We start from the raw sequence: 27,587 nt of genomic DNA, 5'->3' as shown, positions 1-27,587 counted from the left end.
ATAATTCACTTGGACTAAACACTGTAAACTCATGGATTTACTTTTGTTCTACCCTGATACAGATGGGTGAATTCTAACATATTTGCTTACTTCTCCCTAACTTTCTTCATTTTAACACATCAAATAGTTGCAAATATTTATACGATAACCTGTTCAAGCTGCCATCAGATACAATCGCTCAAAGAGAAGGCAAAAGGGAAATTCCTTTCCTTTGAATTTAATCTCGAATTGTGACAGAGTTTGCGCCAAAAGGTGATTTCTGAATCTCTGACATAGCTCTTTTATGTCTTTCACCTAAATAAGGTTTTTTTAAAATCATTTGAAGAACATTATTAAATTCATATTTTCAGATTCACTTACAGGCATTGGTCTGCTAAGATGAGGCTCGTGAACCTGCAGGTCAAAACTGGCTTGAAAACACAGGAAACACACAGTGCATTTCCAAGTGACTGGGCCCTTTCTAAAACCCAAGAGGAAAGTGCCACATAGTGGGACAAGCCAGGGCCGAGAGCTGCTTCCAGGCCTCGCAAGAGCTTTTCTGGCAACCTGAAATATTGACAAAGAAGTCACTGGGCCCCCCATCCTTTCAGGAAGTTTCCATTTGGCAGGCATATTTTAATTAAGTAGATTGCTTAAACGAAACTTGCATGCTACCAAAACGTCCCAAACTCTAACAGATCGGCAGGTCTGATGTTAGTGTGTTAGTGTATTTGTAGCTTCCCTCCCCTCTCCCAATTTACTAGTAAGGAAGTAAAAAGTCCTTTGGGCCTGGTATCTCAATGTCTGTTAGAGACTGTGGTGGCCGCACAGCGGAGGGAAGGGGACCTACCCAGCCTCTGGATCTGAAATCTAGAGAGCGAATCCCTACTGTACCATCTACTAGTGGCAGCATCTGCATAAGCTACTAACCCTCTCAGAGTTTCCTCACCTGTGTAATGGGGCAAATTACACCTTTGTGCAGGGTTGCTGGGAGAACTGGGAACCCTCTGTGCACAGTGCCGGGCACACAGGATGCTCTCCATAGTAGCTCTTGACTCTGCCCCTTCTCTGGGTTCTGTTTGTGCTGCTCTTGTGGGGGTCACAGTGGTACTGGCTCTTGTTTTGCCTTCACAAGTGGGATCTTCCCAAACAGCCGTGCTGTGCTACCCCAGACCCTTGCTCATGGCCTACACCGGTAGCTCTCCACAGGGGGATGGTCTGCAGCCGTCTCTGGTTGTTGCAACTGAGAGGGGAGGTGGGGAGGTGCTCCTGGCAGCTAGTGGGGAGGGCCAGGGATGCTGCCGAACATTGTACAAGGCACGGAACAGCCCTCTCTCTCCCAACAAGGAATAATCCAGCCCAAAATGGCAATCTGTACTGAGGTTAAGAAACCCCAGCCTACACAATAAGCATAATAAATTTCAGAGGTAGGGGAAACCATAGCAACAGTCAGGATAGTCATCATAAATTTCAAACTATCCTTGAAGGGAATGAAGGACAGTCTTAGAAATAAGCACAAAATAAGTACAAAAAACTACTGAACAAGCTGCCTTGTAGGTGGGTGTGGGTGGGTGTGTTTGCAATTTATTTTGAGTTTGTGTTTTTTTTTTCCTTAACAGTACAGCCATTCTTGCTTCAGATTATATATATATATATATATATATATATATATATACATATAATGTGATGAAGTCTATGTTTGTACCACCAGTCTGCAATAAATGGGGACTTGCCCTGTACAAAGGGGGCTTTTCAGTGAGTCCATCAATCTTCAATCCCCTGAATTAAAAATCTTAATATGGGCGTGTATGTACCTAAAATCTGATCAGACTGGACACATCAGATTAGCACACTTCATACTCTGGTGTAGAAGAAGGCTCACAGGGTTTAATGTATAAAAAGGTTTATTGTATAGACTTCACTGTATAAAATTTTAATTAAAAAAATAAAAGAGAGGATCTGTGATACAATCCAAGCAGGAAGTGGACTAAAGGTAATGTTGTTTTAGAGGCTGTGACACCAGGCATTTCAGAGATTTTCATGAACTCTTTGTGCTTTTGAGATGCCCATGGACGTAGAGAGCAACTTAGCTGCTATTTTAAGCTCCCATCTCAATGACTTTTACTAATGTACTGTGCATTTTAAAAATAAAAAGCTTATTATTCAGAAAGTCTTGTTCCCTTTTGAACTGAAGTCAGTAAGATCATCTAACTCCACTATATTTTGGTTTCTCACTTGAGGGCATGGTATTTTCAAACCACTGCAAGAAATAAAAAGCCAACCCAGGGCACAGCTGGGGTAGAAGGCGGTAAAAAGGTGGGAGAAGGAATAAAGTCTAGTCGCAACCAGCATTCTGCTCTCTCCCCAAGTTTCTTGGACAATGAGTCTATAGTTTTCTTGCTCTCTTGTGATGTTAAAAAAAAAAAAAATCCAGAAAAATACTTAATTTATAATAAGGTAATAATTTGGTTTATTTTTATGCTAACTACTTGACTTGTTTGAAGTAGACTTTTTGAAAATCATTCATGGGGGTAAATGTCTAATCCCATAAATAAAAATGATGGAGATCACTTTATCTACTGAAAATCTACATTTCCTGTTTAATTTTTAAAAATATAGAAAGGACTGGGGTTACTGAAACCCAATGTAAGCATCTCAGGAAAGAGACAGACTTGGGCTCTCAGGCCACAGTCTTCTAACAAATGCCCACAGGCAGTAGAGAAAAACTCACTTAATCTTTGACATAATGTGTTAAAAAAAAAAAAAAAAAAAAGATTTGACAGCATAAGCAAGGCGGTGGTTGAGAAATCAGGTTTGAAGTCAGTGGAGACAATAGCACAGACACCCAAATTCTGCTTTGTGCTTAGTTCGTAGGAGCAGAAGGGGATTTAAGGCTGAGTATGAAAAGATCCTGAGTTCAAGTTCTTGACAGTCTAGTCTTTTAAACTCAGTGACAGACTTTGGTGTGTCTGAGTCCCCAGAAACCAGCATCAGGGGTGCTTCTAAAGCCACAGCACGGCCTCCGCAAAGGCTGAAGATGAATGGCTGAAATCTACAAGGTCCTAAAGAATGTCGTGGACCAGCTGAACAAAAACAACCTTGAAAGAGGGGGAGTGAAAGCCAAGGGAAAGGCCCTATGTTACCCAGTTAGCTACAAACTTAAGAATCTCATCAACCCAGGAAAAAAGGAAAATTTTATGTAATTTCTTTTTCATGTTGGTGAATTCATGGATTTTAGATATATAGTGGATTTTAGGGAAAACAGATGAGTGGGGGTTATCCTCTCAGTTACAATGAAAAACGACAAGCATCCCCGCTCTGCCAGAGGCAAACAGGTGAAAGGCCTGGGCTTTGGACGATGGAGATGGACCCCGGTGGCACTCCTGTGTCCATCCCAACCACAGGTGTTGAGTGTGTCCCTGCCACAGGCAATCACACAACCCCCGTCCAGAGCAGCTGACAGGCTAGTGGGAGGAGGCGGGACAGGACACCAATCGTTAGCACGCCGGACATGCCTCATTCTGCAGCTGCGTCCCCGAGCTCTTGATGAGGTCTGGCACCCTAGGTCCACCTTGTATTCACCCAACTCAGAGTATAACAGCTACTTGCATTGAAAATGTCCTTCTTCAGGAACAGCTGGGGTTTAGACAAATCTTTGTAACTATGAAAAAGCCTGAAGCCCTTTAGTTCTACCTCCTTGAGGAGGCTGTACCAGAATCGCACGACACTGCTGTCACCGCCACTGACCTCAAAACCGGGCCAGTGGAGGTGAATCGCAAAGGTGAGCTGTCCAATTTGTTCCAGGACATCTTCCAGAATAAGGTTTTCTAAAACTTTCCATTCTGCACTCTCCAGATCTGCTTTGAGAACATCAATCTGTAACAAAATGATGAAACGAGATTAGCAGATTCAATAAACGTTAAAAATACCACCTTGACATCAGGAACATCGCTGTATAACTAAGGACCTCCTACAAGAGCAGAATGTTTCAAGTTTTAGAGTTAGAAGTCTTTTTCTGGGGCCACGAATGACATGAGTTCCTAACCGCACACCACACCAGATGTTAATGTACAAATATTGAAATGCCAGTCAGAAATCATAATGGACCTCCCTACTTTCTGCCCAGTGGGAATGGATGCCTAAGAAGGAGATGCTGGAGATTTCACAGAGCTCCATGTCCGCAGACTCTCCCCAACAACCTAGACTCCGCTCTCAGGAACCCAACCATGTCAGGACAGCATGGTGGCCCACAGGGGAGGGATGGACAGATGGCCACTGCCTGCCGGGACCACGTCACAAACCCCACCCCCCTCCAAATTCTCAGGACTGGAAGCCAGGGAGAGTTCTTGGGTATCTGAATATTAGACTTCTAAAAAAAAAAAAATGATGATTATCCCATAATTTCTTTTAAAGGTACACACCAGCACAGAATCTTAAAGAGGCAGGGAGGAAAAAAGGCAACACTATTCTCTATTTGTTTAATGAACCTAAATTCACATCCCAGGTAAGATGAAATATACGGAGAAGAATAGGCTAGGGGAGATTTTGTAATTAATTAAGTTAGGAGAATCAGCTTATTTTTGCTGGCTCTGCTATTAGAATAACAGAACCCCAAATGCCTTCAGGAAGCAAGAAAAGCTAATTCCTTACTGAGCGCCTGTGTGCGCCCCGTACCATGCAAAGTGCTTCGCTTGCAATATCCATTCACTCCCCTCAACGATTCTGCGAGCCTGACTCTGTTGCTATCCCTGTTTGAAGTTGAGGAAACCAGACTCAGAGAGGAACCCATCCCCAGTCATGCAACTGGAGAGACTATGGGGACATGGGGATGAGTCTGTCCACATGGCCCCTGTTCTTACCCATTCCATGAACCCACAAGAGGTTTATGAGGCAACTCGGATTCCCTAAAAGGCTTTTTGGCTTAGAAAATAAGGTGCCATTAGAGAGTGAATAAGAGCCCGTGAGTAGAAGCCTTGTTATCAATATCCCCAGCTTACATCTGCAGAGCACTTTACAGCTTAAAGAATTACTCTACATACATAATCTCAGTGAAACAGCCCTATATGCAGACGAGGCTTTCGTAAAAATGATTCTGGGCTCCCAAAATCGCCTGTGAGATCTGAAGAGCTGGGTGGAGGAGAAGATGGACAGGATTTAGACATAACTGCTCCAAGAAAACACTTTTCCAGTGTCCTGACATCCCAAAAGATATGCTTGTTTTCACTATCTTGCCTTGGACGGTAGCTCCCCGTGGTCCACCAGGGAAAGAGTGATGGTAACACGCCAAGAATACCAAGAGGCCTCAGAATCATCTAGATATCTGTAAACCACCCTGTCCAAACTCAAAGAGAAAAAGTAAATGAAAAACAAAGCAAAAAACTCCTTTCTTTTCTGAGAGGAACTGAACAAAGGCAGATTCCATGCAAACATGCCTGAGGCTAAGATAATTCTTGCGGATTGGACACAAAAGAATTAACTCACTCTTTTTTTCTTCATCTCTGCTGCCCTGCCACTTTCTTGACTTTGTTTAATCACTGAAATTTTAAGCTAAATGTTCTTGAATTGGGGTGATTAAACTGCCAGAAGAAGTATGTAACTAAAACTTTACAAAATTGTCTAATTAGTACAGAAAATATCCAAAACTCAAAATCAACATTTTGTGTCAATTTGCATAGTTAAGAATTTTTTTTTAAATCTTTAGAGATTTATTTCTACCATGGTTTTCTGTGAGTTCACATATGCTGAACGTGATCAATATATCAAACTATTAAAGGGACAGGGCAAAGCTAATCAGACTGCAACTGACCTAAAAACTACATTGGGGAGTTAGAATATATATATGTTTCATATTTTTTCCAAACTTATTTTTATTTTTATTATTTTTTTTAAGATTTCTTTATTTATTTGACAAAGACAGACATCGCGAGAGAAGGAACACAAGCAGGGGGAGTGGGAGAGGGAGAAGCAGGCCGAGCAGGGAGCCCCATGCAGGGCTTGATTCTAGGACCCTGGGATCATGACCTGAACCTCCTAGGTGGTCCCCCAAACCTATTTTTAAAATGAGCCACCTAGGCACCTCCCAAACCTATTTTTAAAATAAGCTATCAATCAGAAGTTATGAGCAACAGAAAAAAAAAATAAATAAAGTAGGATAAATCATAGCAGATATATGCTTACTGTGAAAATCCAATTTTCACTTACAAAATACTATCTCCTATCAAAAGAGTGGAAAGTATTTCCAAATACGACAACTCTGCACACCCTGTTTGATTCCAATGACTGGAAATTTCCCTTTCAATCAGAATTGAGCAGGTTGATCTAAATCACACAGCCCAGGAGCGCGCAGGACCAAGGAGCTCATCAACTTCTTCCCCGACTTCCAGCCCGCAAGCAGAGCAAGCCAAATGCTGTGAATAAAACATGGGTTTCTTCCCCCGTGCGCTTTTTCCACTTTTTGTATTTCAGAATGTTCTACCACCACAACTATTCTGCAAATGTAATTTCCATTATTACTGCATAATGCATGCAATGTCATTGTTTATATAAGGCACCAAACATTTCTGCATCACGTACACTACTGTTCAGATTCTAACATCAGCTCTCAACAATCACGGCCCTAAAAATCATGCAAATGATTACATCGGAATAACCTCGTAATAACCAAGTGCCAATCTGAATCCAGTTAGGTTAAATCAGGTTTCCCGAGGAAAAGCAACGAGGTGTTAACGCTCTGTAAACTCTGTTATAATGAAAGACATGTTCTTGGTTGGAAGGGTCTAGGAGGAGGTAGGTCAAGCAACCTGTCTGCTACAATTTCAGGGGCATTAAAGAGGTCCTACCACCAAAAAAAAAAACCCCTTTCCCTTGTGCCTAAAACACCCAACAAATCTTCTTTCGCAGGACTTTTTCAGGAAATGAGAATTTTAATTTTAGCTGGATTAGGGTGTAAGGCCATTTGGCAGCCCCCCTCATCATGGCCATGAGCTTATGTCTGGGTTCATCTGCCCGGAACAGCAGAGATGAGAAAAGGTGGGCAAAGGGGCAGTGGCCTTTGTATTAAATTGCTAGGGCTTCCATTAAAAAAAAAAAAAGTACCACAGACTGGGGAGCTTCTGGAGGCTATACGCCTGACGTGGAGGTGTCCGACGGCGCTGTTCCCTCTGAGGGCTGGGCCCCTCTCCTAGCTCCTGCTGGTTTGCTGGAAGTCTCCATCATTCCTTGGCTTCTGCGTTACCCTGATCTATTTCTTCATCTTCACATTGGGTTATTCCTTCATCTACCCATTGCCTGCATCCAAATTTTCCCCCCTTTATAAGGACACCATTCATACCTGGTTAGGGGCCCAGCCTACACCCGTATGACTTCATTTAAGCTAATTACCTTGGCAGTGACCCTATTTCCAATGAAGATCATATTCTGAGGTACTAGGGGTTAGGACTCCCACAAGCGAGTCTGGGGACACACAACTCAAACCACACAGTGCGTGAGGTAACTGTCACTGCCAGAGCTTTGGTGAAGCGGTACATGTCCTAGAGCCCATTCACCAGTCAGTGCCTGGTGAAAGTGTCCTGTACCAGAGACCCAAGGGCCAGTGACTCTCTGAGGGAACTGTGTCCTGCCAGTCCCTCAGCAGCCAGCTCTGACCGCTCCAACTTTGCAACATCCAGGGCAGGTCAACAGGGCTCCAAGGCCAATTAAAACCACCATCATCAAAGTCCTGTGCCTCATTCCCGGGTTCCTTCCGGGCCACACAAGCAGGCCCAATAGATGAACTTTGTCTTCTGGCTCCCCCCAATTCCCTAGCCGCTTCCTTTTCCCTCCTGGGACTCTTCAGGCACCCGTTACCCTCATGCCTGCAGCTCCCCATCTGAGCCTTTTCCCTTTCAAGGGGCAGGACGGGCACTCCGCCCCTTGAAAGGACTGGGTCTGGGGCTCTCCGGCATCACTTCCACTTCCGTGTCCTATTGGGCAACGCAAATCACAATGCCAGCCCAGGTTCAAGGTGAGGGGAAAGTTGACAAAGACCCTGGGAGAGAGAATGGATTAAGCACGACTAATAAAGACAATACTGCAAAGGACAAGTAAAATAAATACATGTAAGTCTCAGATATCCTATTAGTGTACCAGGGCTGCTATAACAAAATGCCACAGACTGGAGGAGGGGGGGTGGCGCGGCACTTAAACAACAGACATTTATATTTTCTCCCAGGTCTAGAGGCTGGGATGTCCAAGATCAAAGTGTGGGCGATCATGTTTTCTCCTGAGGCTTCTCCTTGGCTCACTGACAGCTGTTCCTACACTGTATCCTCTTATAGACTTTTCTCTGGGCTCATGCTCTCCTGGTATCTCTCCTTCTTAGAGTGATGCTAGTCTTATAGGACTAGGGCCCTACTCTCATGACTTCATTTAACTTTAATTACCTCCTTAAGGAGCCTATCACCAAATACAGTCCCACTGAGGGTAAGTGCTTCAACCCATTCATTTGGTGGGGTTGGCAGGGGGTGGGGTGGGGTAATAAAACCAGCATTTTTGTTAGAGTCTATTTAGAGGCAACCAGTATTTCTCCACAGAGAGTTTTAAAATACATCCCTGTCACTGTTATGGCAGCCTGACTGTAGGAGAGCCGGTAGTCCTTCCTTTGTGGTTAATGGCTAACTCCAGCTCTGGGGAGTAAAAATGTGAGCCACCTCTTTAACTGAAGATGAGTCATAGAGACTGTGACAGATTTTCTTTTTCAACGATGTGTCCCCATTAACTCCCATCTCCTGCTTTTCTTCAATGTGGCCTTGACCCTCCTCTCATCAAGAGATGGAATTGATGTTCCCTCCCCAGGGAGGATTTCATGGGATGCAACCTACGCAGCTGCACCAGACCCCCCAGGTTGAAGGGCTCCATACTTGGCTTAATGCTCTGTTGTTGCTGACTTGAAGTTCTTAATAAGTTTTGAACAAGGGACCCTGAATTTTCATTTTGCACTGAGCCCCACAAATTAGGTCTCCGGCCCTGTGATGTTTCCCTGGAATCTTGATGGGCTTGTTGCCATTGACTAAGAGTATGGTAGAAGTGGTTCTAGATGACATCCAAGCCTGGACCATAAAAGCTTCTACTTTGTTCACTCACTCTCTAAAACTTTAGCCCCCAGGCCAGGTGTCTGACTGTCCACAGTGCTGTGAGAAAGTCCAAGATAGCCCTTGCAGAGAGCCCACATGAAGAGGCTCTTGGTCAATATGAAGAAAGAGATGCCAACCAACCCTGGTTTCTCTAGCCATCGTCTGACTGTAACCCCAGGAGAAACCCTGAGCCAAAACTAGCCAAAACTAGCCAGCAGAGTCCTTCCCAAACACTGACTCCAGAAACTGTGATCAATAATGTCATCATCACGCATCTTAGTTTTGGGGATAACTTGTTATGTAGCAGTAGATAACTAGAACAGAGACCAAGTACTATTTATGCAAAAGTTACAGGTTACTTGTACAGTATCAAGTACTATATATTCCAAAGCTGTGATTCCTAGAGATTCATTCATACATATATAACCAAAAAATACTCTCTTATTAAAAAATCAATACATGGTCATTATTTAAAAATAAAAACTACAGAAAAGAAAAAAGAAAAGGAGTTAAGACACCCATAGTCCGGATTTAAGAGTTAACTCTTGAATACCTGGTGTATTTCTTGCTAAACATTTTTCTTTGCCATAAACACACACACACACACACACACACACACACACAAAAACACACAGATCATAGCATACACAGGCGTAATTCAAACATACCTGTTGTTTATAAAATTAGAATCATACTGTGTTTTCAAATATTCTTTTTAATGTAACAATGTAACAAACCATGGCTATCTTTCCAGGCCAATACATTTCCATCAGTGTTCTCTGTGTCCCCCCGGGGATGTCACAAGCACGTGACTGAGGTGGCTGGGGCACCTGAAGGCCTGAGGGAGATGTGGAGGAGGCTCTGATTCCTCTACCTCGACCCAAGAGGACCAACTCCCTTTTTCTTTCTTTTATATATTTGGACTCCCTTGTAAATTTTAACTTGAAGAAGAGCTTTCCTGCCAAGAGAAATAGTTTGCCTCCCTCTATAATGTGTTTCGTAATGACTTTTATATTGGTTTAATTTGCTTAACCAATCCCCCTTCTGATGGACATCGAGGTTCCTATCATTAATTGGCTATGGTCCACCGATGCGATCAATGAACCAGGAGCTAAATATAAGTATGTTCTCTGATTTCCTTAGAAGACACTCCCAGGAGTGGAACAGCATGTGTTCAACAGGCACAGCTTACAATTTTCAGTAATTTTCCTAACCTGTGGACCCTTCCTGTACCTGCTCTTGGGAAACTGAGGACAAACCAAGAGATACTAAGGCTGGGCACCTTGTACAGACGCACTGCCAAAGCCTCCCCACTGTATCAGCTGGGTCAATGACCCCTTGTTTTCTTATGCCAAAGCCATGTGACACTCTGGAGTGTTCCTAAACATACCTGTGTCTCTGGGTCTAAGTGAGTCATCAGATTAGATTAAAACCTGCATACCATTTAAAGAAAGGAAAAATAGGGCAAACCAACTATAACTAAGTACATGTTAAATTATTTCTATATATCTTTTTATTTAAAACCTCTTAATAAGAGATGATTTATTAGTCTCTATTAAATCTTTCAAAGGATATAGTTTCTTTCTCATACCCAGAAAATGTATATTAAAGCTTAAAACAGGGGTGCCTGGGTGGCTCAGTGGGTTAAAGCCTCTGCCTTTGGCTCAGGTCATGATCACAGGGTTCTGGGATGGAGCCCAGCATCGGGTTCTCTGCTCGGCGGGGAGCCTGCTTCCTCCTCTCTCTCTCTCTGCCTGCCTCTCTGCCTACTTGTGATCTCTGTTTGTCAAATAAATAAATAAAATCTTAAAAAAAAAAAAAAGCTTAAAACAGGCTCTTACCCTCTTCATGATTAATTTGCTTTAAAATTAATCATTATATTCATCAAAATCCTTGGCTAAGAGCCAAAACTCTAAGTAATACCAATGAAACTGCAGTATCAGCCATCCAGCTTATCAATTGACTAATGCAGAACAAGGAACTTCTTATTCAGGCTGTAATTGACCTGCAACACAGCTGCTTGCCTCAGTACAAGCTGTCTGGTTTGGGGCTAGAATCATACACTTTATGGCATTTACAGGTATATCTCATATTTTGTTTTTGTTTTTTTTTTTAAAAAAAAGATTCCTGAAAAGAAGTGTGCAAATTGAGTTTTGTAATTGGGCTCATGTTATGAAAATGATTTTTAACCTCATCTAGTTATTTATGAATATTTTAAAAATTTAAATTATCATTACCTGCTACCCCAACAGATCAAGCTACATTCATTCCCCCATATTCACTGTAGTTGGGGTCACTATTCAATCATAATTTTAAAGATTTTATCTATTTATTTGACACTCAGAGATCACAAGTAGGCAGAGAGGCAGGCAGAGAGAGAGGAGGAAGCAGGTTCCCTGCTGAGCAAAGAGCGCAATGCTGAGCTTGATCCCAGGACCCTGGGATCATGACCTGAGCCGAAGGCAGAGGCTTTAACCCACTGAGCCACCCAGGCACCCCTCAATCATAATTTTAAAATAATTGTATCCATACAACTTCTTCCTGCTTTTTAGCTAAATTACAAAAAGTTGTTACTTAATGAATAAAGCAAAGTAAATCCAGGCTTTTATCTATCGACTTTACTTAAAGCAAGGTATGTCCACACCAACAAAATTAAAAGCTGAACACCATTAAAGAATCTTCGTTTTGTAGAAAAAGAGAGAAAAATGGAAGGAATTAATTTATCTTAAAAGAACAAGAGGATTAAACGTCTCTTTAAGATCCTTAGACTTTAAACACACTAAATCAGACTTAATTATCAGTCTTGGCTGGCAGCAATGTAATATTACAAGATTTCCGCTACCATCGGGGAAAGAGAGATAAGGCTTGCCCTGAATATCACAAGAAAGAGGTCACTCGAAGCTAATGTAAGATCAATTCTGAACTAACGATAAAAGAAAATAATTTTTTTAAAAAAGAAAATAATTTTAGGTAGTGATCAGATCACAAAAATGGCCCCAGCAAGAAGCAACACTCTGCAAAAGAGATTCAAGGAAATAACGGAAACATTTACAAAGACTCATTTGTCAGATCTCCAGCCTACTCCGAAGAATCCAATCTCAGACAGCTGGGTGACAATTTGCTGGGCTGGATGTGGTACTATAACCTGGTCCCAGCTCCAAAAACCTAGGTTGTGGACAGGAACTGGTGAGCTGCTCAGAAATCAATAGGTCAGTAGCCACTACTGTGTATTTACCCCAATAATACAAATGGAGTGATCCAAAGCGGTACGTGCACCCCAATGTTTACAGCAGCAATGTCCACAATAGCCAAACTATGGAAAGAGCCCAGATGTCCATCGACAGATGAATGGATAAAGAAGAAGTGGTGTATATATCCACAATGGAATACTATGCAGCCACCAAAAATATGAAATTTTGCCATTTTCAAAGACATGGATGCAACTAGAGGGTATTCTGCTGAGTGAAATAAGTCAATCAGAGAAAGACAATTATCATATGACCTCACTGATGTGAAGAATTGGAGAAATAAGACAGAGGATCATAGGGGAAGGGAGGGAAAAAGGAAACAAGACAAAACCAGTGAGGGAGACAAAGCATAAGAGACACTCAATCTCAGGAAACATACTGAAGGTTGTTGGAGTGGAGGGGGGGGGAGGGAGGGGGGGGAGGCATGGACACTGGGGAGGGTATGTGCTATGGTAAGTGCTGTGAATTGTGTGAGACTGATGAATCACGGACCTGTACCCCTGAAATGAATAATACACTATATGTTAGTAATAATAATAATAATAATAATAATAAAGAAGTCAGCAGGCTACAAGTTGATGTGGGAAACAAAGGCATAAGAAAAATTATCACATTGCCTTACTACTCACAACCCATCCACAAGTCCTTAAAACTAGCAGAGTGACATTCCTCTAGAAACTCTGCTGCCTTGATATTAATACTTTGCTACAGGAAAAAAGTGATCTTAACCCAACCCCCCCAGGACACCGTAAGTCTTCTTTAACATATAAAATTCCTTTGGAAACTTCATTTCTACCCCCATCCCCCAAGATACATGCTGGCAATCATCCCCCAAGCACATGACCCATCAATATACATCTGAAGGGTCTCATGACTCGGGTTTTATTAGACAGTAGTAAGTGACCTTTTCCTAATAAGAGCTAGCCCCCTAGAGGTCCTAGAAACCTCGCTTACAAATTCCTTGGAGAGTTTCACTATCCCTAACCTCCTCCCCACTTGAAAGTATATAATCAGTCACCCATCACCCCCTCCCCTTGTAGCTCTTTCTACCCACAGGTCTGTCCTGTGCTCGAATAATTTTGCACTGATGACATCTTGAGAATTCCTTCTTGGCTGTCAGCTTTGAACCCTAACATCTTCCCTAAATCCCTGGAGACTTTTGACAGAAAAGAGCCAAGCAGTGCAAATTCCACAGGTCAGAGATGGCAGCAAGGCACCTGGCCCAGGCAGTCAGGATGGGCGGGGCCAGGACGGTGACAGGCAAGGGTTTAAATTACTTATTTCTACCCACTTACCCCAGGCAGCTGAAAACAAATCACGCATCTGTCTCTGACCTTAGGTCAGAACCCTGTGGTTTAAAGCCACATCACCTCATTCATTTATTTTTCGGGTCTAATCCTATTTACAAAGGCATTCCCTAGTATTTCCAGAAAGAGACGGGACATTTCAAAATATATATATAAACTACTCCTAAATGAACAGATGTATAGAAGATCGATAATCAAGCAAATACCCAAATAAAATGTCTCTCAGCCAGACATTTACTCTTAGATGTGGGGCTGAGTCAATCTCAGAGCACGGTAGGGCCAGCCGTGTGACAGAAGCTACCTCAAGACGTGGCCCAACGACAAAACACAAGCACTTGGAGAAACGGGAAGCAAACCCTTTGGGTTATTTACTGTCTAAAATACACTGCACTACACGCTGAGGAAAAATACCACTGGGGGTGATTAGTAGAAAAGGCTCTGCAGGGGCAGAAATGAGAGATGGGGGAAGAGCAAGAGGCTCAAGTTATCTGCTGTAGGTCAGCATCACCTCGATGGCCTCCATCTCTGGGCCCTGAGCTGACTCCAAGAGAAGGTTCTAGCATGACTTTCACTCATTTGTTGACACCTCTGATTCCTTACCTGGACTGTCCACCCATTCCTTCAGGGCAGGACCCAACTCTTCTTTGAGTATCAAGTTTCTACGGAAGCTCCTGACACGCGATAGGTAGGGTATCCCAGGCGATACCAGTACCGTCCATTCGGCCCTTGTAACACCTTACACCTAGCCCCTCTTGTCTGTCCCTCCACCTCTAGCACTGTGATCACCCTGACTGAAACAGAGGAGAGAGTGTCAAAGGGTGAAAGTTAGGAATGAGGGCAGCTGCAGATCCCGTCGTCGCACTCCGCACGGTGGTGTCACAGTCTTTATTTCCAATGCTCTATGAACCTTACACTTTAGCCAAATGGCAGACTTTGCTAGTCCTCAGAATGACGTGACATTTCCTGCCCTTGCTCCTTTATTTGGAGGACTTCCTTTTGTGCACAACGCCACAAATTTCTGCTGGGGACCCTGTCTCCCCTCTACCAACATACAGAACATCACGACTGTCCCTCAAGTACAAGATGAATTTCCTTCTCTTTAAGGAACTTGAGTTGCTTCCAGTTGATAATGTTGAGTTGAAAATATTCAAAAGTTCTTGCTTGATACAGAGCTTGAGTTGAGAAGATTAAAAAATTCTTGCCCTCAACGTCTGAAAGCGGAGGCAATTATCCAAGAAGGCACTACTTACCATAAGTTCTGACAAAACTTGGAAATATGTACAGATTGTTTATCTCTTATGGAAGATTTCTCTGGCATTAAATGGCAAGGTCCCCATCCCAAACATTTTCTAATTCAATGACAAGACTGAAATAAGGAAATAGATACTATCAATACATAATTCTATATGCGTCATTCCATATTTTTGTCGTGTTGGATTGTGTCTTATGCAGTGAACTGTTCAGATATAAAGGGATAGGAAGGAATGCTTAGGGGGCCAAGTGGTGCTGTCACCATACGTGGCCATTTAAACTTTAAATAAAATTCAATACAATTAAAATTTCAGTTCTGCCACATTTCAAATGCTCACAGCCACCTGTGCTAACAGCTCCTAGGCTGGATAGTGCAGCCACAGGACATTTGCATCACTACACAAAAGTTTTGTTGCACGGTGCTGCTCAGAGTACCACAGGCATCAGCATCAGCAGAAGGGTGTGTGAACATGCCCAATTCAGTAGATTTAGATCAGAGCTGAGTATCTGCATTTCTACCAGGAGCTCAGCTTCTGGTGAGGCTGCTGATCCAAGGACCACACTTTGAGAACCAATGGACTTGGCTGATGACACTATGTGAGATTAAAACAAACAAAAAAAGATTTATTTATGTGCGATAGAATGAGAGCACAAGGTGGGGGAGCGGGGGAGGGAGAGGGTGAAGCGGATTCCTCACTGAGCAGAGAACCTGATGCAGGGCTCGGTCCCAGGACACTGGAATCATAACGTGAGCCAAGGGTGGATGCTTAACCGACTGAGCCACCCTGGTGCCCCTGCAACATGAGTTTTTTACCGGAACTCTCACCCCTACACAGGCTGGGTTCCCCCCAAACTCTCATGATCAGACACAGAAGTGTCCACACACTGGTAATCTCTGATCTGGGAAGGTAGAGAGTGGGTTTTCCAACATCAGCTGCTTTCTTTATTAGGACACAGTTAGGTCAGAGTTCCCTGAACACATCACCAAGGTGAGGCGCGTCCTCCCCGAACTGTGTGCAGAAAGTGTGTCTGTGCTCACAAGCTCTCTTCTGAGAACACTGTGGTCACTGGGACTTCGGCTGTGAGGACGACTGCTTCTCATGTGGGTCCAGGGCAGGTTGTTTAGGCTCTCAGTGACTCGGGAAAATAGGGCTCCTCCTACCTGTCCTGAGGCTAAAGGAGAAATGCCATATAGCACCATGCACAGCTCCCAATAAAGTGAGGGCTCCATCGGAGCTAGCTGTTACTATTCTTACCAATTCTCAGGGCAGTCCATTACCACCCCCTGCCAAATTAAAGTCATCTTGTGTAAGCTAATATCAAAATGGGCCTTCTCCGGGCCCCAGCTGCTATGTTTTGGGAAATGACTCAAAGGAAGAATTAAAATTCAGTACAGGGAAGATACGGAGATATCCCACATGTGAGAGCAAGGAGCCATCTCTACTGCACACACTGGCAGGTAAAGCTGAAAACAGAGTTTCTTTAACTGCATTTACATCTCACAAGAGGCAAAAGCATCATAATCTCTGTGCCCTAGAATGGACTGTAAGCTCCAACAAGGCTAACAAGTTACTTGCTTAAACCCCCAGCTTCCAGCCACAGTGCCAGGCACTATCAAAAGTATTTGGTAGGTAGATGGGTCAGTGGATGGACAGATGGACAGAAGGATGTGTAGATGGGAAGATGGCTAGATTGACCTCCCGGTTTCCAGATTATGGCAGACTGGAGCCAGGAGGGTTGGGAAGGTCTGGTCCAACTTCCTCATTTTATAGACAGGGAAAACTAAGCCTGAGAAGGCTAAATGATCTGCCCAAGATCATAAATTAATTATAGTGGCAGATATGCCACATCTCAATCACCAGTCCTCTGCTCTGAGTCTCTACCTCCCTCTCTCTCTCTCTCTCTTTTTCACACACACACACACACACACACACACACACTAACATTCATCACACACTAGTGTTGCTTTGGGACAACGACCAACTCTAAGTTTCATCCTGCCTGAGACTTAAGGATTGATGAAGAGCTCCGAACAAGGACTGCTACAATATCTGAGAAAGAAGTGTGATCTCTCCTTTTTCCCAATATCCCTCTCTGCCAAGAATCTCTCTGCACTAGGAGTGCCCAGAAAAAGCACAATCTGGCATTTTCTAAATTTACTTCTGATCAATACCAGCTCCCACTAAGCACATTAATACAAGTTCAGATCCTATATAATGCTCAGTTCTTAATAGAGAAAAATAGACATATGTACTGCCAGTTAGTTTAAAGGCGAAGGTGGCACACCAGAGGTATTGCTTAACCACATAGCCATTCTTCCTTCTTCTTTCAATATGAACACCCTGATTTCTAGCTGATCACACTGCTGCCCACACTTCCCAGTCGCTGTTTTGACTGTGTGACCATGGGACTAAAATATGACCAATAAGATATAAGTAAAATGTCATGTAGGAGTTCCAGAAAGTTTCTTAAAAGGAGGAGGAGGAGAAGGAGAAGGAGGAGAAGAGGAGGGCGGTACTTAGTGCTTCCTCCAACCCTTTGCTGGGAGCAAGGCTGTGATGGCTGAAGCTGCAGCAGCAATCCTGGGCCCTGAGGAGAATTATACCCTAGGGATGGAAGAGAGGGGAGCCGCATGGATCCTAGGTCTCTGATGACTACCGAGTCTCTCTGCAAGATCTGAACTATCTACCCCAAGACCATTCTTATGTGAGAGGAAGAAACATTTTCTATAGTTTAAGCCACTATAATTTTTCTTCATGTGGAACCCTCTGTAATTTCAAAGACTCCTAACATATTCTAACATATTCTTATTTTTTTAAAGATTTTTATTTATTTATTTGACAGACAGAGATCATAAGTAGGCAAAGAGAGGGGGGTGGGGAAGCAGGCTCCCAGGACCCTGGGATCATGACCTGAGCCGAAGGCAGAGGCTTTAACCCACTGAGCCACCCAGGCACCCAAACATATTCTTACTTATAAAGGGTGGTGTCTATTTTAGAAGTTATCCAGAGCTTAAGCCTTCCGTAAAGTCATTAGTGAATCCACGCAGCAGTCCCCACCTAGCGGAAGATCACTGTTTCCCCGGAATTGGTAAGCAACTTTCTAATTCTGGGATCGCAACTCTTCTTGCCGCCTCCTCTTCGCTTCAGAACCATGTTTCTTGTTCTCCTGCCCAAATGCCCATGGCCACAACCCCGCACTCTCCCTTCCTCCCCGAGCCCCCCAATTCATCATGAGTTAAGGAAATGGATCTATGAAATCACACGTGGTCAGTCCTCTTGCCTGAGAGACCCAGGCTTAAGGCATTATGTAATTGAAGGATCGTTCTCGTCTTGATCTGTTCTATTCGTTTGAAATTGTAATATATACCTAAGAAGCCAGACACTGACTTCTTACTTTGAAAATCTACTGAATTCTACATGTCTGTATATTTCTGTTGAAAGCATAGATACTTTTTCTTGAAGAAGGAAAGCAAAATTCAGCCAGGACTCAAGGCAAACAAGAAAATACAGATATCTTCAGTCTCATAATGTTCCCATAACATTCACTTTAGATGATTTTAAGCTGAAGATGTCGTCTTTCACCTGGAAAACAAATGTAATTTCTAACTGGAGAAGATTGAGGTTTTGTGGAGCTTGGAGCTCCTTAAAATTTAAGGGCCCTCTTTATGAGAAATAATACAGAATCAGAATACAGGATTAGGTAAAATCACTTCTGCTTATAATCAAGACGTAAACACAAGTCCCAACCCAAGAGAAAAGACAAAATTAAATGAAAAAACTATAAACAGATATATCACTAAAAGCCAGAAAATAAGAAAAAAATAAAAGAATTTTAAAAGACCTGCAAGAAAAAATACAAGTGTACCAGTTTTGAACCTCTTATTAAATTTATGTAGCAATTACAGTGAGAGGAGGAAAACAACTTTATATACAAAAAATCAGTACCCAACTACCACATACAGATATCACCCATAAGGTACTCGAAGAAACGTGCTAAATATTCAGATATTTAGATTATATCTAAAAACTTCATCTTAGGGGCATCTGGGTAGCTCCGTCGGTTAAGTGTCTGCCTTCACCTCAGGTCATGATCTTAGAGTCCTGGGATCGAGTCCCAGGTCAGGCTCCCAGCTCAGCAGAGAATCTGCTTGTCCCTTTCCCTCTGCCCCTCCCCCCTACTTGTTTTTTCTCTCTCTCTCCTCTCAAATAAAATCTTAAAAGTAAATAAGTAAATAAAAACTTCATCCTAGGGGAAATGTTAAAAAACAATGACTTATAGAAATAACCATTGATTCGCTCCTCCTGGGTACAAAGCCCTAATATTTGTGTTAGATGGGCCACCCCTCAGAACACAGTATCTTTTTACCTTGTATCCACTGTAACAGATACAGCCATCTTTAATTAAGCACTTGCTGTATGCCAAGCCAGGCAGCACGCTAAGTACTTTCCATGCAACGCCCCCCATTCAATCCCCCAACCAACAAATGAAGTGTTTTATTATCCTCATGTTACAGACGGGGAAACTGAGGCTTAGTGGGTCACACAGCTCATAAGCCAAAACCAAATCCAAGCAGTTTCCATAGAAGCCTGGGATTCAGAGAAGTTAACTAACCAGCCCAGGTCGCACAGCAGTAGTAGCATCAGGATTCTAATTGGGTCTGACTCAAAAACAGGCTCTTCTTAATACCGTGTTCTTTATACCCTCACCAGTGTTCAGGGATGCAGACACAAAATAGGACATTGTCAATGGTTTCTGGGTTTATGGCTCCTGTTGCAAAAGTGTCAGGAGAAAAGCAGATGTTTGCAAAGTCTTTCTTGAGTTCCTGACTTGTGCGTGGCCCACAGGCTGCCATTCTTGGGGAAGAAAGGCAGCAGTCAGGCCTGCCTTCAGACAAGACACACACACAAGTCACACAGGAACTAGTGCCCTCTCCACTTTGTTCCATCTATTTCTTTTTCTAGAATAATAACGTTGTCATGTATATTCATTTCATAGCTTCTGTATGACCAAAAGGCATAATTTGGGGCTGGGACAATTTTTTTTTTTTTTTTGCCACCTCATGTTTTGTAAAGTTCCATACAAATTAATATGCATACACAATTAGGAGAAAACCACCATTTGCATCTGTGGGCTGGAATAACTGCCATGAGCCCCCGCTCCTGCTAAAGATGGGTTTCCTCCCCCAGATTCATCCCCTCTACACCCAAAATGGACTACGTATCCCCTTCAGTTCCTAATTTCAGGTTCATGTCCCATGGGAAGAGGCCAGGCCGACAGCCAACACCAAACAAGTTAAATTGTCAAAATGAAAACATTGTTTGAGACCTAACCTACCTAGCAACAAACACACGACATCCCGCCCCTACCCTAGGCTTCTTCCTTCCTTAGTAGAGGATAACAATTTGGGATGCTATTGTTTGTTTCTTTCTATTTATAAAAATAAGACACAGAGTTGTTAAAAATTGACCAAGTGCAGAAAGATATGGAGAAGAAAAAGCATTACCAAAATCCCTGTCCCAAGAGGAAATGACCATTAACATTCTGGTTATCGTTCTTGTAATATTTTATCTATATCTATTGGAGCAGATAATTGAGATCGAATAGTATATATAATTCTGAAATCTGTCGCTAGTGGGTTTTTTGTTTTTTGTTTGTTTGTTTACTTTAAAGGTTTTTGTTTTTGTTTTTTAAAGTAGGCTCCACACCCAGAGCAGAACCCAGTGTGGGATTGGAAACCACAACCCTGAGATCAAGACCTGAGCTGAGATAAAAAGTTCAACCACTGGGCACCTGGGTGGCTCAGTGGGTTAAAGCCTCTGCCTTCAGCTCAGGTCATGATCCCAGGGTCCTGGGATCGAGGCCCACATTGGGCTCTCTGCTCAGCAGGGAGCCTATTTCCTCCTCTCTCTCTGACTGCCTCTCTGCCTACTTGTGATCGCTCTCTCTGTCAAATAAATAAATATATATATATATATTTTTTAAAGTTCAACCATTAACCGACTGAGCCACCGAGGTGCTCCTAAGGCACCTACTCTTAATGTTCCTGTACAGCTCCCTTATTTTCCAGGCAAAGATCAAATCAACATCTTGAGTATTCTAGAGATGTCTGCAAATAGCCCAAGCTTCTGCTATCGTGGGATTTTTTTTTTATCCCAAAGTAGTGGAAGTGTGCCCACTCACCTTACCCTCTGTGGAACTACATGACAAAATGAGAGCTGATCTTCCTGGAAAATATGAATTGTCACTGTATTTTCACGCTAATATGAATTTAGTGAGAAGTCTATTTTTTTCACGTTTTACAACATCTATGATTTACACCTGGCAACCTCTGAATTGCACAAGCAGGAAAGACTGCCTATTCAAAAGAAAGGATGGGATACAGCAGATATAGGAGAGTGGAGGAGTCATGAGACACAAGATCAAAATATGTCTGAGCCTCGTTTGTTTGATAAGGAAGAGGTCAAAGAAAGGGATGTGAAATAGGGGAGGACAAGGCTTGCCGAGGATTTCAGGATTTCTCGTTAGATTTCTCCTCTCCCACTGCCCTAAAATCTTTTGTATGCATCAGCTCCACAGCAAGAACAGTAGAAGGGCCACCCAGCAGTTAAAGTGAAAAGATACATTTGATGCTTTGTTTGCTACTAATTGACATTGTGGGAGATTTGGCAGCTGCCTGTCTTTGAAAATCATCCAAATCTATACACTTCTAACTGAATCAAAGAGATCGATACGTATAATGGACTTTGTTGTAAGTCTGTTTGTTGGCCCAGAAGGAAGAGAATGAAGGCAATCAGGAAAGCTTTACAGGTTGTCAACCAGGAAATTCATCCTCTTGCTTGATTTCAATGGTGGCTCTTTTGATCATCTTGAAAGTGAGGCTCCCAGGATTTTCGAGCCTCTGATTCATCTTCTTTCTTTAAAAGAATCACTGACGCCTGGGAACTTTAGCCATGAACTTTAGCCAACCTTTAGCATTTTCCTGGAGCTGGAAGAATTTTCCAGATGACATTTTTTTCAGTAGAAACCAAGGGTAGGATGCGGTTTTCTACATACACACCCACTGCTCATGGAACTTGACACACAGTCCGTGTTAACCTGTCACCATGAAGACCTCCCCTGAAACGGATGCTCCGTATTTCAGGGAATGGGTGGCTTCGGGCAGACATGATTTAGGCACCAAGGATAGCTTTGAAGTATGTAAAAATAGTTATTATGTTATTCTTCCCCAAATAATGTAATAACACTTGAACTTCCTGTAAAGGAAATCTCTTCTAAGACATTATACTAGCAAGTTGAAGATCTTTCAGTTACTAATGACCCTCATACCAGGGTTTTCCATAAATTCCTAAATACGGAGACTGACGTGTTCTAATTATTGTTTCTTGTGAAAGAAGCAAAAGCAGCACCATCTTGGTTCTGAAGTGAGTTGCCAAATTTGGGTGAGTTCCTTGGTAACTGGATGTTTAACTAATGAATTCATACTGAAAATAGCTTCCTAATATGTTTAGTTAAGAGCACACATTTTCAGTTTGCTGTTTCCCAAAAAATAAGTGTGGTAAGCTAGACTTTCAGCTGTGAGTTTCTTGATCGATGTGCTGGAAACTATCAATGAGACCCACATCGGAACTTTAAAAAATGGTTCAAAAGGAAGTTATCTTTTTAAAAGTCACTTCTCAGTTATCTAGGGGGTAATTTCCATACCCACGTTCAAAAGCAGTTATAAGGACACGGTTCGTGGCTACGCATCAAATATTTATTCCAAGATATAAACAGTTTGGATTAACTAGATCCCTGGAGGGAAATCATAAATCGCTGACAGAGCAAAAAACCACTTTCATTGTTTGTGGGGAATGTGACATAGTTCTGTTTTCTTCATGGGCAAACACCCAGTTCAAATTTGTTTATAGCAAGCCCTAGAGGAATTTTTTAATGTTTGAGAAATGAATATTTCTTTGTAAAATGAATTATTAAATAGTCTTAAAATGTTTTATTCTATAGCTCTAATTTTATTGCACTGGGATTTGACTTTTTCCCCCCAAAACAAATTTGTTTTATTAAAAAGTTGGTTGTAAAAATGCAACTGGGAAAGAAAGACATAAATTGTACAGTAGAAGTCTCTTATTCCCGCCTACACTTTAAATTTTGCCCGGGATTGACAGACATGATTGCTATTCCTAAAATGCCAAGGCTGACTAATGTCGCTTTCCCCGCACTGGCTCTTATCAATCCCTTAATGCTTGCTCACCCAATATTTCCAATGAATTCTACTCTCAAGAGAGCTCAGCCTTGAACTGTCCACCCTTCACAGTGTTTCCAGAATTATCTACCTAATTTCAAAGCTAATTATTTAAGTCCCTTTTTTCAGGACTTTCTGCAGGCTTCCTACAGCTTCAAAATGAAATCCAAACTCCTGTGCCGGGCTCACCAGGACCCTCATGGCCTGGCCCCAGCCTCATGTCCTTGCTCTCTCCACAAATCACCTTCCGTGCCAGCTATGCTGCATTCTTCGCTTTTCTGGAATTTACCATGCTCTTGACCACATCGGTGCCTTTGCACTGACTATTCCCGCCCACCTTCAATTTTTTAAAAAGATTTTATTTATTTATTTGACACAGAGAGAGAGAGCATGCCAGCAGGGGGAGCAAAAAAAGGAAGAGAAGCAGGCTCTCCACTGAGCAGGTAGCCTCACACGGGGCTCTATCCCAGGACTCTAGGATCATGACCCGAGCAGAAGGCAGAGGCTCAAGCAACTGAGCCACCCAGGCACCCCCCACCTTCAATTGTTAACCAACTCCGTTTCAGTTTGAAAAAGCCAGCTGCAGTAACAGCTCTGCTGAGCCACCTCCCTGACCACTCCCCACCCCAAGAAGAGCGAGCTCCTGTCTTCTGCTTCTCTTGCAGTGGTATCCGGCATCTTACTATACCATTTCTGTACCACTCACGGCTCTGTAGATGATTGTGATGTCTTTGAGGTCAAGGACACCATCATGGCTCCCCTGTCACCGGATGAGTTCCTGAAAAAGGGTTCGCTGAGTACCTAAAGAGTGTGCACTAGCATCCAGCAAAAGTAAACAGTAACACTCTCTCTTCTTCTCTAGCATGGAACAGGAAATAGTTGCGAGTATTAGTCCATAACAAGCACTAACGACCCACGGCTGACCTTCGCAAGCAAAGCAAGCCCGAAAGCTCTGCAGATGGGCACCGCCACAACCTCAGCCCAAATGGCAAAGAAGGCAAAGTATACCCAAGTGTTTCTTCCTTCTGCCTTCCTCTGCCTTCCTCCTTCACCTCCTGTGACTTCACACCCACTGCCTTTGCTCTTGTGTGCCCACCGGCGGGGCAAAGCTTCTTAGAGAACCACAAGCCAGACCCAAATACTGCCCCTCTTCCATCTCAACCATCTTCCACTCTCTCGGCCGAACAGCCCGAGTCTCCTATTTGAGAAACAAGTAAGATTCTACAACATACATCACTGATGTTTGGACAAGAGTAGGCGCAATCTTCCAAGGCAACATATCTTTTTAAAAGAGTGGCTAATTCACTTGAATCTACCCGGCAAAATATACTAAAGAGGTATTTTTATTAGAAGGCCTTCCAGAAGTTCCTTACGGCTTCTGGGCCCCTACATATGGCCAGCTCCCAGATGGAAGAGACGGTATCAGCAACTGGACCCCCCCCCCAAATCTCTGAAAGGTTGCCCACACCCTGCACGTCTGCAGGGATTTCCCAAGGCACCTCACTTTGATGGCCAGTGCTCCAAAAATCACAGCTGCTCAGTGTATACACTTGTGAAAACACATACAGAAGTAAGGCGAGGGGGATGAGGAGGGGAAATGCTGAGAAGAGACTGACAGGTGAGAAAGCACATCAGTATCTAGGGAAGCACCCGGAAGGTAAAAATGCCCAAACAGATGGCACTGGGCACTCACACCAGGCGCTTACTGAGAAAGTCAGAGACGTATCCATCCCATCACCTTTTTCTATTTAAAACATTTTGCCCCTAAAGAATCTGAGTGTCCTATGACATATTAGCTGCCCCGCACCCCGCAAAAATAAATGAAAAAAAAAAAAAAGACTGAGTGGGTCAGAAAGCTCCAGAGAACTTTTCTTCCTGAAATTATGAAAGCCCGGAGTGGCTAGAAACGGCTCTGCTCTACCCTCACTTTTCAGGGTACCAGTTTCTATCCCAAATTTGATCTTATTTTCAGCATGGCCATTCCTTTTATAGCCTCGCGTGCTGAGATCAAAGGGTGGAGAGTCCTGACGCAAAGAAGACTAAATGTTAGAAGAGTTGGAAAGGGCTCAAACTTCATTACATAAAAAAGTCATTTCAAGGGATAAAAACCACTTCCAGAAGAAGCCAGGACCGAAAATAGTAGCAACTTTAAACTTCCTTTTAGGAGCCTGGGGATGTTGTACCCCTCCATGCGGTTGCCTAGGAAACAGGATTCATTTAAGCTTTGCTATCCAATAATGTCTTGGAAATTGCTACCCTATATTATATCTCTGACTGTTAAATTCACTCTAAATGGAAAAGCCTCTCAAAAGTACAGCTGAAGGTAGAGTATAGGAATCTTTGTCAGGAAACTGTTACAGAAAGCGAAAGCTCCTTGAATATCTCTTGCTGTCACCATCTATGAGCATTCTTCTACTTGAATGGGAGATTTTCTCATCCATAATAACCTAGCCTTCATTTTTATTGCATTTGATGTGAAATCTTCTCATAAGTAAGTGAGTTTGCTTGATGAAACACACTTTTCTTAGCATGTCTAAAAAACATAAGTAGGAATATTCCAGTCTGAACTAACCCATGCAAAATTATTCTGACTTCCCCTGAAGCATTAATGAAAGAATATCCTTGGTAACAGAATATATATAAGAAGCATAAAGAATGATACTGGGTTTTCTGTACACGATCAATTTTCTTCAGCTCTTGCTTGTTATAGCCCCGCCATGAGGGAACAGACTCTGGGTAACTGTCATGGGAGGCTTATTGAAAGTGCCATCAGTGTTAGCACAAGTTTGTTTATACAAAAATACCGTTGGCTGAATCCCTATCCTTTTTTTGTGTTATTATTATTTTTTAATTTTGTTTCATTTTTTTTCAGTGTTCCAAGGTTCTCTGTTAGGCACCACACCCAGTGCTCTGCGCAGTGCATGTCCACCAGGGTGGGTGCTACTCTTCTTGCTTCCTTATCCCTAACCTTCTTGCTTCCAGGAACCCTATCAGGCCAAAGCAGTTACTTCACTGAAGGCCCTGACTTTTGCATTTCTGCATTTCTTCCCCCTCCCCTTGTGTTGTTGAATGAATAAAAGGCATTTTGAGAGCTGACTTTACGGTGAGGAGAATATACCTTTTGTTTATGTTTCTTTGCTAATGCTTTTGGCTTCCTGCATAGTACCACTTTTTACAAGGAAGGCAGCTGGACAAGGCTGTGCTGTAACTCTTTACTTTCTTCTCTGAACCCACCTGGGTTCAAATCTAGATCAGCGGAAGAAACGGAGACCAATGGCTAAGGAAACAGTAATAGGCGATTTGGTGAATTCAACATTCTATGACATTTTAAGATTTTGGCTGTCCTATGCCTGAGACCAGAGACTGTGTCCTTCAGACTGATATCCTGAGGCAGAACCAGCTCTGCATTGATAGGCATTAGCTGATCAGCAAGAGCTCAAGGAGTCAGAATTTAACGACAGGAGAGAAATTCCTACTTGTCATAAATCATTGTCTTGGGCACTACGGGGCTTATAAACTTGCCAAAATAACTTTCTGCAGATCCAGTTTGAGGTACTTGAATGCTAAGAGGACAGATTCATATAAGAAATATTGTGGGCTTTTAAAATTTTTTTTTAAGATTTACCTATTTTAGAGAGAGAGTGAGGGGAGAGGGGCAGAGGCGGGGAGAGAGAGAGAGAGAAAATCCCAAGTAGACTCCCTGCTGCGCACAAAGCCAGACTCAGGGCTTGATCTCATGACTCTGAGATCATGATCTGAGCCAAAACCAAGAGTTGGACGCTCAACCAACGCTCAACCACCCAGGCACCCCATAAATAATTAAAACTGTAAAAAAAAGTAAAAATAAAGAATGAAAACAATTTTCACAGAAGGTCCTAAGATAAGTGCACACCCAGCTCTATCTTCTACAACAAATTACTATACTGTAAGAGTGAAGTTCAGAATGACTTTACAGTATTGTCAAATACCTCACTTTGCTTGCTGTTTTACGAACAAGGCCCTATTAATTTAGGCTCCTGTGGAACACTGGAGAGGGGTGGTTGAGCATTCAAGGTCTGAAGTAGATTAATGGTGAAAACAAAGTTAATCAACACGCTCTTATCAATGTTAAGTTTCAAACAAGTAACATTCATTTGTTGCTGTATTTGAGAATAGTCCATTCTGCTGTAGAAAACGAGAGATCAAATGGGAGAGGTGACACTTACAAGATGTGTTAGGTATAGGGAAGTAAGCCAGGAAACGTTAAGCATAAGTAAAATACGTAGAGACATGAGCTGAACATATACAGAGATAGAAATGCTGAGTAAACATTAAAATTGTTACTAAACCTTAAATATACATGAGGCATATGAGTCACCCAATATTTATGGATTATACTCATTCTGGCCCCACAGGTATTCTGCCAAATAAAACTCAAAGCTGCTCATAGACCAATTAGTGAGTTTGTAGTTGT

The 27,587-nt window shown here is 42.6% G+C and overlaps 1 protein-coding gene across 1 annotated transcript in view; it reads right to left on the bottom strand.

Moving 5' to 3' along the window:
* Positions 1 to 1,865: 1,865 nt before the first annotated feature.
* METTL24 (methyltransferase like 24) overlaps positions 1,866 to 27,587 on the bottom strand; it is a 98,391-nt gene continuing 72,669 nt past the window's right edge. Inside the window, exon 5 of the mRNA XM_004753593.3 lies at positions 1,866 to 3,855. Within this exon, the coding sequence (XP_004753650.2) occupies positions 3,541 to 3,855 (315 nt within the window). The 3' untranslated portion in view covers positions 1,866 to 3,540. The remainder of the gene's footprint in view (positions 3,856 to 27,587) is intronic.

The sequence above is a fragment of the Mustela putorius genome, unplaced genomic scaffold, assembly GCF_011764305.1.
Source record: "Mustela putorius furo isolate JIRA1106 unplaced genomic scaffold, ASM1176430v1.1 tig00000450_pilon_pilon_pilon, whole genome shotgun sequence".
NCBI classification, from domain to species: domain Eukaryota; kingdom Metazoa; phylum Chordata; class Mammalia; order Carnivora; family Mustelidae; genus Mustela; species Mustela putorius.
Note: the sequence above shows the minus strand (reverse complement) of the source record. Positions and strands in the feature narration are given on the sequence as shown.